General features: G+C 42.0%; 2 protein-coding genes across 2 annotated transcripts in view; one reads left to right on the top strand and one right to left on the bottom strand.

Annotated features, from left to right (window-relative positions):
• Nucleotides 1–2,694: 2,694 nt before the first annotated feature.
• CCDC43 (coiled-coil domain containing 43) lies at nucleotides 2,695–13,571 on the bottom strand. Its single transcript, XM_026512655.4, has 5 exons — nucleotides 12,901–13,571; nucleotides 8,811–8,898; nucleotides 7,259–7,394; nucleotides 5,897–5,955; nucleotides 2,695–4,296 (listed from the first exon to the last, which is right to left on the bottom strand). Exons 1-5 carry the CDS (start codon nucleotides 13,180–13,182, stop codon nucleotides 4,109–4,111), a joined length of 753 nt encoding a protein of 250 aa, XP_026368440.3. The 5' UTR covers nucleotides 13,183–13,571; the 3' UTR covers nucleotides 2,695–4,108.
• The window catches only part of DBF4B (DBF4 zinc finger B), a 41,170-nt gene continuing 40,127 nt past the window's right edge, over nucleotides 13,125–14,167 (top strand). Inside the window, exon 1 of the mRNA XM_057317784.1 lies at nucleotides 13,125–13,324. The gene's annotated coding sequence lies outside the window, so the exon portion shown is untranslated. The remainder of the gene's footprint in view (nucleotides 13,325–14,167) is intronic.

Raw genomic sequence — 14,167 nt, 5'->3', positions numbered from 1 at the left:
GCAAATGTGAAATTGTTCTAGAAGATAAGTTTCATTTAGGTCTGCCTTAGTAAGTATAATTCCAAATAATGAATCTAAGTGACTGTAACCCAATTATGGCTACAGTCTAGTAACCGAGACAAGTTTTGATTGTGATATAAAAGTGTTTTCCCTACAAAACTGGATAATACCTAGGAAACAAAGGAAAACAAGGATGAACCCAATATTCATGTAAAAATTTAATATTTAAAATACTACCATATTTATAAATTTGAAATCTTAGTGCCTAAGTATATGGAGGGAAATGCATCTGATTCTCCTAAATTAGTGATAAAAGTGCTAGTGTAAAAACCATGCAAGTTACTGAATATAAAACCTGTTCAAATCATTTGTGTATATTCTTTAAAATTTAATTATACTATCAATTATTACATATATCCAATTTTAAAGTATTTAAATTGAATCAAAAACAAAACATTTCCTTTATCTGGATCTTTTAGACTTGATGCAGAGTAACTAAAATAATGACTATTGTTTTAATACCCTTAGTTTGCTGCATTTTATGAGGGTATCACGAAGTTCTAAAATGTATTTTTTTAAAGTTAATCTTTAGTTTAGTTTGCAATTGGTTAGTGTATATTTTGTGTAGTTGTGTTCATTAGTTTGCTTCTGTATTTTTTTAAAAGAGCTCTTGAAAGCTTGGCTTTTTCTGTTTCTCATCACTTAATATCTTTGTATGAAACCCGAGTAATTTATTCATTAATATGAAATGTTGGTATTATGTGACTCAGAAGATCTTGGGTTTTAACATTTCTAGCATGAGTTAAACTATAATATAATGTACTGATGAAATTTAATTGAACTATCCTTGACTAGAAACACTGATGTTTTAAATGTTGGTGTTTTTCCTAGTTTTAGAAATCTTGGTATTAAAGAGTGTAATCACACCACATAAATTTTCTTTAGATGATGTGCGGAAGAAACTGATTGAGAATGCAGGAGTAACTGTAGGGAGAAACATTTTGATCACTGATATGCTTTAGAACTACCCAAATGAATTACATTGAGGGTAGTCAAATAAAATAGATCACCCCACCACACTCACTGCATAGAAAGTGGTTAAGTTTGACATAAGACATGTTGGATGTTATGAAAACAAATATTCTACTGAATTTAGTCTCTCAGGAAAAAATAAATTACTTTGTTGAAAATATCGGGTTTCTTTTTTTTACATCTTTGTATTAGTTTCTAACCTTAAGTGTCACGCAGGTAAGAAAACCAATCAAATTTCACTTATAAGAACTGGCACTGAGTTTTAAATTTCATTAACATATAAGTAAGAATGTTGGTAGACAAACCAATGCCATTCAGATATTCTTGCATTGAACCTGAGCTTCAAAGATGTAGGTTTTTGGGTTTTTAAGATTTCATTTATTTGAGGGAAAGTGAGTGAGAGAGCTTAAGTGGAGAAGTAGAGGGAGAAGCGGACTCCCCACCAAGCAGGGAGCCAGGGACCTGGAGATCATGACTTGAACTTTCAAAGGCAGATGCTCAACTGATGGAGCCACCCAGGCACCCCAAAGATGAAGTTTTTGCTCTGCCTTTATACTAATCCAGGCAAACCAGAATAAATATTCTGGGGAATTTTTAACATGACAGTGGTCAGAAATGAAACAGTAGTCCATTAACAAAAACCAAACACAAAAATTATTTGAAATTTGTTCATCACATCACCCTGCAAATAATTCTCATATTAGTTGTTTATCCCTTTCTATGGTATACTCTCTAACAGATGGTTCACGTGTATCGTACTTCTGACTTTTTTGTTCCATGAGAACAAAAAAATAACATCACACATAATTTGTAGGGAAACTGATAAAACTGATGCTCCCATTATTTCTAATCCAAAAGAATTTGGTGTACTCAATTTTAATAGACGAAGCGATTTATATAAAAGTGGTTAAAAATTACCTTGAATTATATCAGCATCCTTACCACTTGAATAATCTGCTACTATAAAGTTTTAGAGGGTTGGGAATTAATGACTGAAATCCCGATCTTGGCCTAAAATGTCAATCGTACTATAGAAGATACGGTTGTTTAAAATTTGCCCTTTGCAATATTGAACATTTTAGACATAAAGGATTTATGAGCACCTGAATTAAGTGAATAACCTTACTCAAAGCCTAATGAGCTGATCCTTTTTTCCTGTTTAAACATTGGTTCAAGTATACACCTAACTGTAACATACATAATAGAGTCCCAGAACGAGCTACTGTTATAACAGACCAAGACAAGTACCCTTCAGGAGTCCCATGGATATAACCTGGCTCTGCTTCAGAGACCAAAATCAAGGTGAAAATCAAAAATGCAAAATAAGGGTTAATAAAATAGGCTCTCTTATATGCTATCTGTAGCCACAGCCTATTATTGCTACTGACATAAAGGACTAAGGCTCCAAAAGCACTTGCAAGGACTTCAAAGCCAATTTATTGACTTCCAATAAAACAAGGTAATCTTTCTGATCTTCTAATACCCAACCTCATAGAAAGGAAAATTGAGGCAGAGAATTTGATTCTAGGAAGAGGTTCTACTAATAGAAGAGCATGTTGGGCTAATCAAAATATAAAGCAAAATTCAACACATTCCTAAGTGACTGTTCACACAATTCATTTCCATGGATAGCTGGAAGGAATCAGAATAAATCAGAAAACAGTGATTTAAATAGTTTATTTTTTTAAAAAGATGATTACTTTTTTAAAATGCAATGCCACGGTTATAGGAGTGTATAGAGGTGACACATCTTTTCCTTAACCATGCTTTTTACCTTTTGCACAAAGGTAAAAATTTTTTGTTAACCTCTTAGTTAATGGTATAAAACAGGTCGGCAAACTTTTTCTCTGAAGAGCCAGACAGTTAATATTTTAGGTTTCACAGGCCACAAAAGGTCTCTGTCACATACTCCTTCTTTTACAACCCTTTAAAAATGCAAAATCCATTGCTGACTTGCACCATACAAAAAAGCAAACCTGGCCAAATTTCCTTCCCTGCAGTAGTTTGCCAACTTCAGGTATAGAACACCTATTTTCTGTCTTGTCAGGCTTCTTGACAGTCTGCTGCCAGAAGCAGAGAAAGGCCTTATTTACAATTGAATGTGGCTTGTGACAAAAGTAGAAATGGAGAGTTCCTGCTCACTTTTGACTCTCCCAGGTTTTTCCACTCATTAAATAAACTTGTTGAGCACCCACAATGGACACTCTTAAATATCTTTGTGTTAGCAGAGATTTCCAGTGTTTCTTCCTTAGACACGTTTCCTGCAGTTTCTTTCAACCTGTAATTATCACATCTTTATACTCATGTTTTAGGGCAGATCAGGATTAAAATCTCTACTAGCACTCAAGAGGTCTCATGATTATAAAAAACGAATCTAGCTAACAATGATATCCTTCCACCCAATACACATCCTTCTTCGAAGTCACAGCCTGGATGAGGAAAAATATGTAACTATCTCTACTTAAAAAGGTACTTCTTTTCCTCCCATAGGTTGAAAACTTAAAAACAAAACTCAAACCTAGAACATCTACCACATCATTTCTTCCATTTTCATAGTTTGTTGCCATGTTAACATAATATCTAGATCCAGGTAGGGCTCTTCATTAGCTTTCTATTTCATCCATAAAACAATACATTAAGAGGTAAATACTACTTTCAAAGTACTTTACACTCCCACATTTCATCTCAGAAAAGGAGTGGTCATGATTCTGCTCCTTCAGGATGAAAACTGTAACTGTCAACTTTCTGAGTATTTCTGCTATTTATCCTAGGTGAAGGAAGACTTTTAAAGTGGCCAAAAGGAGCCAGGACTTCAGTATTAAAATATAAAAGTTGCCCCCATTCCAGATCTTTGGTACAGACATCAACTACAATAATCTGATTACCCACACCACAGAGACATGGCACATTTTGTAATTAGAAGTGTTTGTGATTTTCCTTTTGACCATGTAAACAAAAGGGAAATGCCTTGGGAAGCCACTTTGCAATGTTCTCTCATTTCTCTTAAATACACATGTGCACAATCATTTCTCCCTTTGATCAAGTCCATGAGGAGAAAGAACAGAGTGGACCAAGGTTATCGCTTCCGCTCCCCTCTTTGTGTCCTTTTCTTTTCCTTTTCCTTGCGCTCCTGCTTGGCTAGTTTGTCCCTCTCCCTCTGCAGCTTGTCCTGTTCCTTCTTCCTTTGGGACTCATCCCGAAGCGAGTCTCGCTCCAGTTTTCGGGCATTGAGGACATCTTCCACATTGGTGTTTCGGAACAGAGCTACAGGCAAGTTAAGGGATTAGGGTACAGGTCACACAGGTCCCAACTACTGTGTCCTTATTCTCTCTCTACATATTCCTAGACTTAAAAAAAAAAAAAAGTCCTCATTGATAATTTATCTTTGGTCTAATGGGCAATCCTGAAACTACCATTACAAAGGTTTAAAACTAATCCTCAGAATGAAAATCTCAGACTTCTCTAAATTTGAAGGTTAAAATATTTTATGAAAATGAAATTTTATTCCAGAATAAGTACTTAGATCATGGCAGAATATTGTTGGGAGTATCTAGGCTAGTTTTAGTGAATAGAGTATTAATATAACTGGCAAAAATTTTATGTACTTGACACTATTAAAATGCTTGAGAAGAGTTAAATAAGTTGTTTAACCTTACTAAACTTTATCAATTTGTTTTTCCTAGACCACTGAAGCTTAAGTGAAAAATGTTCTAATAACCACAAACTCTGAATTTATAAAAGACATGAAATAAGTTTAACCAGTTAGAAAATACCTAGCCAAAAACTTTACCCCTCATTTCTTAGGACTTTAAAAACACAACCTAGGGGTGCCTGGCTAACTCAGTCAACAGATCATGTGCCTCGATCTCAGGGTCATAGGTTTGAGCCCTACAATGGGTGCAGATATTACTAAAAAAACAACCTGTTAGCACCAGACAAGCTCCTCCCTACTCTTAAAACATAACTTTTTTGCCTTAGCGCTTTAAAATAAATAAGTCTCCCTGAAATAACCTCCCCTACGTAAAAGCAGGGGGAGAGACAGAGAGAGAGGGAGAAGTAGACTTCTTGCTGAGCACGGAGCCCGACACAGGGCTCGATCCTAGGACCCTGAGATCACGACCTGAGCTGAAGGCAGACACTGAACCGACTGAGCCCCTAAAAAGGTGGATTTCTAAATGTAGAAGCTTCTCAGGGCACCTGGGTAGCTTAGTTGGTCAAGTGTCTGACTCTTGGTTTTGGCTCAGGTCATGATCTCAGGGTCCTGAGATTGAGCCCCTCATCAGGCTCCGTGCTCAGCGGGAAGTCTGCTTGAGATTCTCTCTCCTCCCCCCTCATCCCTTTCCCCCCGCTTGTGCTCTTTCTCTCCCAAATAAGTAAATAAAATCTTAAATAAATACATAAATAAATGTAGAATATTCTCATAAGTGTCTATTGGTAGGGACTTTCCTCAGCACTTATTTCCATCTGTCCATATTTTTAGCTCAAAAGTATTCAGTGTTTGTGTTCTCTTTTCGAAATATACAGACTCTGAGGACAAAGTCAAAATTTCAATATTATTTTAACTGCTTCCACTGCTGGGAAACCCAGGGCTATACACAGGGAGTATAGATTCTTATTTTCCCTTGAAAATCCTCCCTTAAGTTAAGAAATACTTCCTCCCTTCACAGTAGATGTTAACATGTTTTCTTTGGGGAAAGTTCTTGTTAAATTGACTATGGTTGTCCTTGGAATGGGGCTTAAAATGCTGGCCCGACACAAGTTCCTGTTGGTAAAAGGATTCCCCCAGCAATGACACCAAGATGAAAACTGTTCCTCAAGAGTATTCAATGGAGAAACACTTGGGGATGGACAAAGAGAAGGATACATTTATCAGAACCAATGTTCATTGTGGTGGCACATGAATCATCCTTCTCATCGGCTTCGGTGAGCGTCGTTAAGGAAAGTCGGACGGAAAGCAAAGGCTAGCCCAGCCCAACCCAACATCAGAAAACATTCAGTGAAGCGCTGGGCAGGGGAAGCGTGCTGAAGAAAAACACCGTCAGAGGTGTGGTGGCGAACCCAGCACAGTCATCTTCAGAGGTCTCAAGACTGTTCAGAGCTACTGTGAGATCCTTATCTCCCGGAGGCTGAAAAGCAACAGTCTGGTCTGGGTGGACTTGCCCATTACCCAGCAGCCCAGGGGATGGCGAGAGGCCTTCTAAAACCGTGCTTCTCAAAGTGTGGTTCCCAGAACTCCCTGGGAACTTACTAGAAAAGCACATTCTTGGGCCCCACCCTGGACCTATTAAATCAGAAACTGGGGAGTGGGGCCCAGCATTCCGGGTTTTAACAAGTTCTCCAGGAGAACCACTGCTTACTATGTTCTTTTGTTGGCCCAAGAAAGGAGATTTTGTCATTGGAACCATAGCTCTGCTGACCCTGGCAAGAAAAAAACATTAGGAGGAACTAGAAGGCAAGCTGGCCCCAAAGAGCCGAAGAACTATTTCCTAAACTCGTGATGAGACAGCTGACATTTCTGGTCTGAGGTCCCTGCATTAGGCTCCACATGCTCCATGCAACCAGGCTCTGTAAGCCGAGCATGTCCTCAACAAGTTCAAGCTCACAGGGAACCAAGCCGGTGCCCATCCAGAGCAACTGCCTTTTGCACAGCCCCCAAGTTCCAGATTTCTTCTGTGTTGGTTGGGGATCCAGTCTGTCAATGAAATATTAAAAAAAAAAACATCCAAATGAAACTGCTCCAAATCTGGGAATCCTTCACTCACAAAATCCATATTCTAGTCCTGGTTTTGCCACTAGATCTATGCATGTCGCTGATCACACAGGCATCACTTACTGTCACGGTTTCCTTATCAACTGGGAAAAGAATATCAACAAGGATTATATGTAGGCTACTGTACTGTACAGAAAGTATTACACAAATACAAAGACTCACAGCTGTATCTCAGCTTCTGACAATACAATATCAATGGTCCATTATTAACGCATTATTTCTTTTACACCGAAGTTTTCAGGAACATGTGGATTAAGTGCTGAAAAATGTTAAGTCTCGTATTAACTCTCCCAACATCACTCCTCACACCCATGAAGGGCCACAGATCAGTGCCATTTTAGAGGGAAAAATTACACTATGGGGGGGAGATAGGCCACTTCCCGAAGCTTGCTGCAAGCCAGCCAAGACAGCGGACTCGAGCCTCAAGGGATGGTCCCAAGACTCCGAAAAGGATATTCTTCCTCATCTGTTACATCAGCATACTGGGCCAGGAGGGCGGCTTTTCTCTGCTTCTCCTCTTCAGACACCATCCTGGGCTTCACCACAATCTGTGCCTGCTTCTCAATTAGGGTGGCAATGGCCTGTACCTCATCTGGGAGGGGGAAGGGAAAGGAGGGGAAGGGAAGGGAGGGCAGGGGAGGGACAACAAGGTTGTATGTGAGAGAAAACAAGCTCACCGAACCACTAGTCCACCCAGACAGTGCTTTGCAGGAAAGACAGTGGCATCTGCTGACTCTTTAGGGCCCTGGGCTTCAAAGGAGGTGCCTCGGGGGCCAATGAGAAAGGCAAGGAAAGGCCATGCGGGCTAGGCTTTAGGTCTTGTATCCATCTTCAGTCAGAGTAGCCCTGCTTTTACCTGTTTTATAAATTGAAGTTCTGCTGCTTTAAAAAAAAAAAAAAAAAGTTTGAAAAGCACTGCATTAGAATCATAGAAAATTCAGCTTCCAGCATGCAACTTTCTCCCCTCCTAACCCAGAAACCGAAGAAGGAATCTAGAATCAACTTATGCTGGTCCCTTTAATCGTGATGATTACGCCAGGTGACATTCATAGATTATTTTAAAATAAAATCAACTATTAAGTTAACCATTCTCAAAGAAAGGAGGCAGTGCTGCCCAGTACTGGTTTTTATGCCTGGATCCACATTAGAATCATCTGCGGGAGCTTTAAAAAAAAAAACAAAAAAAACACAACAACAACAACAACAAAACAGGGGCGCCTGGGTGGCTCAGTGGGTGAAGCCTCTGCCTTTGGGTCGGGTCATGATTCCAGCGTCCTGGAATCAGGCCCCACCTCGGGCTCCCTGCTCAGCGGGGAGTCTGCTTCTCCCTCTCCCCCACCCCCTGCTCCTGTGCTCTCTCTCCAATAAATAAATAAAATCTTTAAAAAACAAACAATACATGAGCCCCACTCCCAAAGATGTTTCTATAACTCGTCCATGGTATGGCCCCCGGGTGTGGCGTCTTTTAAACCATATCAAGTGGTTCCGATGGACAGCCAACACTGAGAACCAAAGTGTAGATAGTTTAGAATGACTTCAAGTCTGGCTTTTACAATTTGAATTTTCTGCAGTTAATGCCATTCTAATGGCTGTATTAATCCACTTCTCTTTCATTTTAAGGGGTGACAAATTTAGCTGAATAAAGCAAAACATCAATCACGATTGTTATGAAATGGGAACACGGAAAAGGCAGGAGGGTGGAAAACAGCGTTGGCCCCAATCCCTGCCATGAAAATCTACAGGGGGCAGTGGCAAGAGGATGAAAAGGAAGAAAGCAAAAGCCAGAGTGAAGGGGACTATGGTCCGATGAGGTGGAAAAGTGGAGAATAGGAAAAGGAAACCAACGTTCAGTTGAAAAGTTCACGGAAGCTGCTGGGTGTTTACCAGCTTAAATGATCTTAGGCAAAATGAGTAGAAAACGGAGAAAACTTAAAATTCTCTCGCTAACAGCGATACAAGAAAGGATGTTGGAAAAGGCACTGGAGGTTAGACAAACTCCCAACTCTACCTTCTTTTTTCACTTTGGTGACGACATTCTGACTTTCTGACCATCGTTCCACAATCTCCTTGCAGACGTTAAGAAGAGGATCTTCTTCCTAGTTGGAAAAGTAGACCAATTAATCTCCTGAGAGCCCTCAGCCAGGCACAGGGCACAGCTCTCCCTCTGGTGATGAGTCGTCACGGGGAGGGTTTGGGAGCCACAGAATACAGAGTAGGGTTTTCTTCCTAGGCTCAGAAGTAATCCGGTGTGTGAGTCACAGAATCCGCACCTGCTAAGTCAGAGCACCGACTCTGTCCTGCCAAGCGACAAGCGAAAGGATTCACAGTAACTCAGGACGGTCTTCCTCATGCTTTTGGAGCAAAAACCTATTGTCTGAGTTAAAACTCTCCTCTGTGGGGGCGCCTGGGTGGCTCAGTCATTAAGCATCTGCCTTCGGCTCAGGTCATGATCCCGGCGTTCTGGGATCGAGCCCCACATGGGGCTCCCTGCTCAGCAGAAAGCCTGCTTCTCCCTCTCTCACTCGCCCTGCTTGGGTTCCCTCTCTCGCTGCCTCTCTGTCAAACAAATAAAATCTTTAAAAAACAAAAACAAAAAAAACTCTCCTCTGTGACATCTTCCTTGGCTGATATACTCAACTCAGTACACTCTCCAAGGTTATCAACTTTCATGCTGGAACATATCCATGACCTGGCTGACCCCACTGCTTTAGGTAATAAATGAGCAGATGATCTCCTATCCGCCCATCCCTCTGTCCATTTTACACAAGCATACATATTCTGCACGCTGACCAATCTTCCTCCTTAGCATGGTATAACAAAAGGATGCTGGCTTCAGTGTCAGACATACTTCAAGTCAAACCCAGATCTATGAATGAGTTTCTTAACTTTCTAAGCTTCACATCTTGTCAGGATTTTAGAGAGGATGAATGAGAATGGGTATAAAACCCCTACCCTGCTTGGTGAAGAAAAGGCATTTCAACAAATACGGGTATTTCCCTCCAGCTTCATTACGGCTGCCTTACCATCTTCGTGTTCTACCCCTCAAAATGAGCTGTCGGCTCATGTGCCGGGCACTGTTCTCAATACTTTACATAAGAACTCTTAATTCTTGGGGCGCCTGGGTGGCACAGCGGTTAAGCGTCTGCCTTCGGCTCAGGGCGTGATCCCGGCATTCTGGGATCGAGCCCCACATCAGGCTCTTCCGCTATGAGCCTGCTTCCTCCTCTCCCACTCCCCCTGCTTGTGTTCCCCCTCTCGCTGGTTGTCTCTCACTGTCAAATAAATAAATAAAATCTTTAAAAACAAAACAAAACAAAACAAAACAAAAAAAAAAAAAAAAAGAACTCTTAATTCTTAAAACCATCCCAGGATGTAAGCACTACTGCTACTTTCAATTTATAGATGAGGAGACCAAGGTCCAGAGGTTAAGTAACTTGCCCAAGGTCATCCAAGTAAAAAAAACAAAACAAAACAAAACCCCACAAATGGATTAAACAGGATTTGAACCCAAGCGGTCTACCTCCAAGCCCATGTTCTCAACCATTATATGATACCATCTCTCAAAGAAAGCGAGGAGAGGCAGAACACAGACTTTTTAAAGATTTTATTATTGTTTTTTTTTTTTTTTTTAAGTAATCTCTATACCCAATGTGGGACAACCATGAGATCAAGAGTCGCAGGCTCTACCGAATGAGCCAGCCAGGTGAACCCCTATTTCGTACCCAAGAAAGGATTCCATCCTCTACCTTGCATCCTTTAAGCACACATGCCAAACATACAGAACTTTAGCCCAGAGTTTCTGTAGTTCATGGACTCCCTCCTAGCAAGAAAAGCAAAAGAAGAAGAAAGGGAAGGAAAAGGAGTAGAAAAGCAAAAGAGAAAGGGTGCTCTTGGAGGACAAGGTGGTTTATTCTCCCAGGCTTCACCCAGACCAAAGGAGTTCATCCATCCATTTGTTCATTTATTCATCCAGCTGGTGCTTGCCATGTTGAAGGCACTAAGATGAGTGATAAGAGATGAATGAGAAACAGCCCCGGGTCTCATGATGCTGACAATTTAGAAGGCTAGTATATAAACAGCTGCCATAAAATGTAATACCCCAATTAACATAATAATCCTACTTAAAATTAAAACTCACTCGTCCATTCCACTCCTGATCTTCTTATAATGTTCCTTTTTTCCTAGCACTTATCATTTTCTGACATATTATATAATCTACTGATTAAGTTTTTCCCTGGGAGAATGTCACCCCATCACGGCAGGGATTTCTGTTTTGTTCCCTGAGGTACCCCAAGCACTTAGGGCAGTGCTTGGCAGAGCAATACAAACTTGATGAATCAATCAATCAATATGAATGCTACTGGAAGGAATAAAAAAAAAGATAATAAAAAGCTTTTATTAACTGTTGTTTACTCCTGACAAAATACAAAATCTTAACTCAAATTGTTGCTGACAAACTTCTTAATTCCTAATATTGAATCTTAGCCCAGTCTGGTGATTGATCTGGCTATGTCTTTTGTTCTTCCTGGAGAAGGATTTGGTACAACGGTCAGTGGCTTTTATATAGAGCCTGACCAACAGAAAGTAAGCAGCAGTATGAATTATGCATTTGATATATACCATATTCATTGGCCTTGCTGCTCTGTAAAGTTGTTTCTCAGTTGTTTCATGAACTCTGCCTCATCATATAATTCCTGGCCAATTCTTCTCAAAGTCATTTCCTATACAGAAGGGGTTGGGAAAACCAAGAGAAAAATGAGCATAGTGTGTGAATCGAGCAGAGAGAAGGAGAGGCCACCCTTAAAAATGAGACCGTCTAATGTAGTTTATGTAAACAAGAAGCAGATATAAAGAACCACATCTGGTTCTAGATAACTTTTCTCTCTTCTACCAAGAGACTTAATAGTCTAAGGCAAATTCATGCCTGCCTTTATCAGCAGACATGCAGTTCTAAATAATGACACCATGAAAAGAACAAGTCAAGGAACTAGTACCAATGGATACCCAGGTTATTTCAACTTCTTTTTCATGGAGTCTTTAGAAACTTCCAAGCTGGAAATAAAAACAAACTTAAATTGCTTGCCTCACACTCCCCCCAACCACCACCAACCTGCAATGTCAGGATGCCGGAAAAGAATTTACTCCATAGTGTTCTATCTCCACTGAACTTATGAGCTGTATCACAAGCTGTGTTAAAGATTTCCCATTTATAGGTCAATCTCACCAGAGCAGGCTTTGGGACTAAAAGGGGGACCTTGCCAGGACAACCTGGGACAGCTGCACTAGTATTATATTTCAACCATCTGCCCAATCATTGAACTGTGTTTCCACCAAGGGTAAGCAGAGATGAAGGCAGCAAAATGGTCAGGCTGGAAAAGTGGACAACCTGGTGATTTACTACCTAAACACAGATTAAAATACACATTTCTGAATTCTTGAATCTGCTTCTCCGAAGCTGGGTATCAAGTTTATCTCTCTTCTTTAAAACTCTGACCTTGTTTGCCACCTCCTCCAGCAAACACCGATGATTACTGCATTTCTAAATACTATAAAAGATCACGCACAATATTTGCTTCAGTTCGGCCTAGGCCTAGACCTAGATTTTTACTGCCAGCTTACCTTTTTTGGACACTTACCTCCAAAATAGGAACCAAGAGGGTACTTCCTACAGGCTTTTGTCATGGGACAGCCCTGGGCACTGCCTCTTAAAGAGCACAGACATCTCAGAGCACTTTATTCCCCTCTCTGAACACTGTCAATGGATGGGAATGAAGTTGGTCGTTAGGCGTTTATGATAAAACTCTCATGTAGACATTTCAGCGCCTTCGGAAGAATACTCACCCAGCTCACCCACAAGCCACCAAGAGGGCCGTGTCCCCAGGAATAAAGGAAAGCCATTCTTCTCTATGCACCTGCAACCTTCTGACTTCCCCAAACCCTGCTTGGTGAGCAATCCCCTTCCCCCGCGGCCAAGAGCTCAGAATATTCCTCTTCCAGGTGAGACCACTAATTGTCTGGGACACCAGGTATGGGAAAAGGGGAACGAAGTACTGACAGGGGCCGCCAGGAAGCTAAAGAAATGTGTCCGGGCTTCTCACCAAGAAAGCGGAGAGGATACCCTGCAGAGCGTCCAGCTTCTCTTCTTCCTCCTCCTCCTGCAGGACACCCAGGATGTAGGCGCCGTAAACGGCTCGGTCCACTCCCAGCGCCTCCAACCGTCCATCCAGCCACGACCCAAAGCCGCTGCCCCCGCCATCGCCTTCTCCAGAGGCTGCCGCAGCCACTTCGCTGGGCGCCGCCATCTTGGGGTCAGGGTCCTGCCAGCCTCCAGGGCGCCTACCGCAGTGCCTGACGGGCCGCGCCGCAGGTCCACTGCGCATGCTCCGAAGGAGCTCCCACAGCCCGGCGCGTGGGGCGCCCAGCCAATCCACCAGCAGTGGTCCGCCTGGGCATTTTGCACCTTCTAAATAGAGCGCCTGTTGGTGTACGTACGGTTACGTCATCTCTCAGGAACGCGGGCAGGTGAGTATTCTTAACGGACTCTTTTTTACAGTTGGTTCAGAGAGGTTCGGTAACTTGACCAAAGTCACGCCGTTACTAACTAAACAGAACTGGAACTCAAGTTCGATTCCAGCGCTTCGGCCCCCCTCGCCCAACTGCCTTTCCCCGCGCCCTCGTGGGATGGCTACTAAGTCGCCCACTCCCACCCAGCTTCCGAGAGGAAACCAGCTGACTCCGGAATACCCACTGTCTCTATCAACTAAGCACCACCTTCGCCTAGCCAAGCTCCGCCCATATCAGAGCTCCTGCTCCAGAGAACCTTCCCCGGTTCCCTGCAGTCTGTGTGAAGACCACTGCACTGTGCTACGGTTACTTCTCTGCATTAGCATGTAGTACCGGACACAGTAGGTGCTCAGTAAAGGATCAGGCGACCTCAAGTCCTTTTGCACTCATTCATTCAACACTTCAACGCGTATCTCTGAGGAGCCTTCTTTCCTCTGCCAGGCACTATGCTAAGAGCTTCTGATGTGTTACTGCTTGTAATCCCCTCGACAGCCCTGTGCAGAGATATTTTTACTGTCCCTGTATTAAAGGGAAGGAAACCGAGGCATAGAGTCCCACAGCTACAGGAAGCCTGATCAGAGGCAAGGAGCTCGTGCACAGCTTCCAGAGTCTCAGCGGACTCTGCGAAACTCCTGGCTCCGGACCGAAGTGAACTACCCAAGAAGCTAGGTTGCCTTTTCCTGAACTGCAGACAGGCTGATAGGTCACTGACCCGACTCCTTCATTCACTAAATATTTGAGTACCTACAGCATGGCTTAGCTCCTAGGCACTGAAAATACAAAGATAAAACTGTCACAGGG

This window comes from Ursus arctos, unplaced genomic scaffold, assembly GCF_023065955.2.
Source record: "Ursus arctos isolate Adak ecotype North America unplaced genomic scaffold, UrsArc2.0 scaffold_24, whole genome shotgun sequence".
Classification (NCBI taxonomy): domain Eukaryota; kingdom Metazoa; phylum Chordata; class Mammalia; order Carnivora; family Ursidae; genus Ursus; species Ursus arctos.
This window is presented reverse-complemented; position numbering and strand designations above follow the sequence as displayed.

What these genes read in the sequence shown, in the direction of transcription:
- CCDC43 (XM_026512655.4), bottom strand. Translation starts at nt 13,182, where the DNA reads ATGCGCAGTGGACCTGCGGCGCGGCCCGTCAGGCACTGCGGTAGGCGC. An exon ending in GTATCCTCTCCGCTTTCTTG is followed by an intron (nt 8,899 to 12,900) that starts GTGAGAAGCCCG and finishes TTTTCCAACTAG; the next exon opens with GAAGAAGATCCTCTTCTTAA. An exon ending in GATGTAACAGATGAGGAAGA is followed by an intron (nt 5,956 to 7,258) that starts ATATCCTTTTCG and finishes AACGACGCTCAC; the next exon opens with CGAAGCCGATGAGAAGGATG.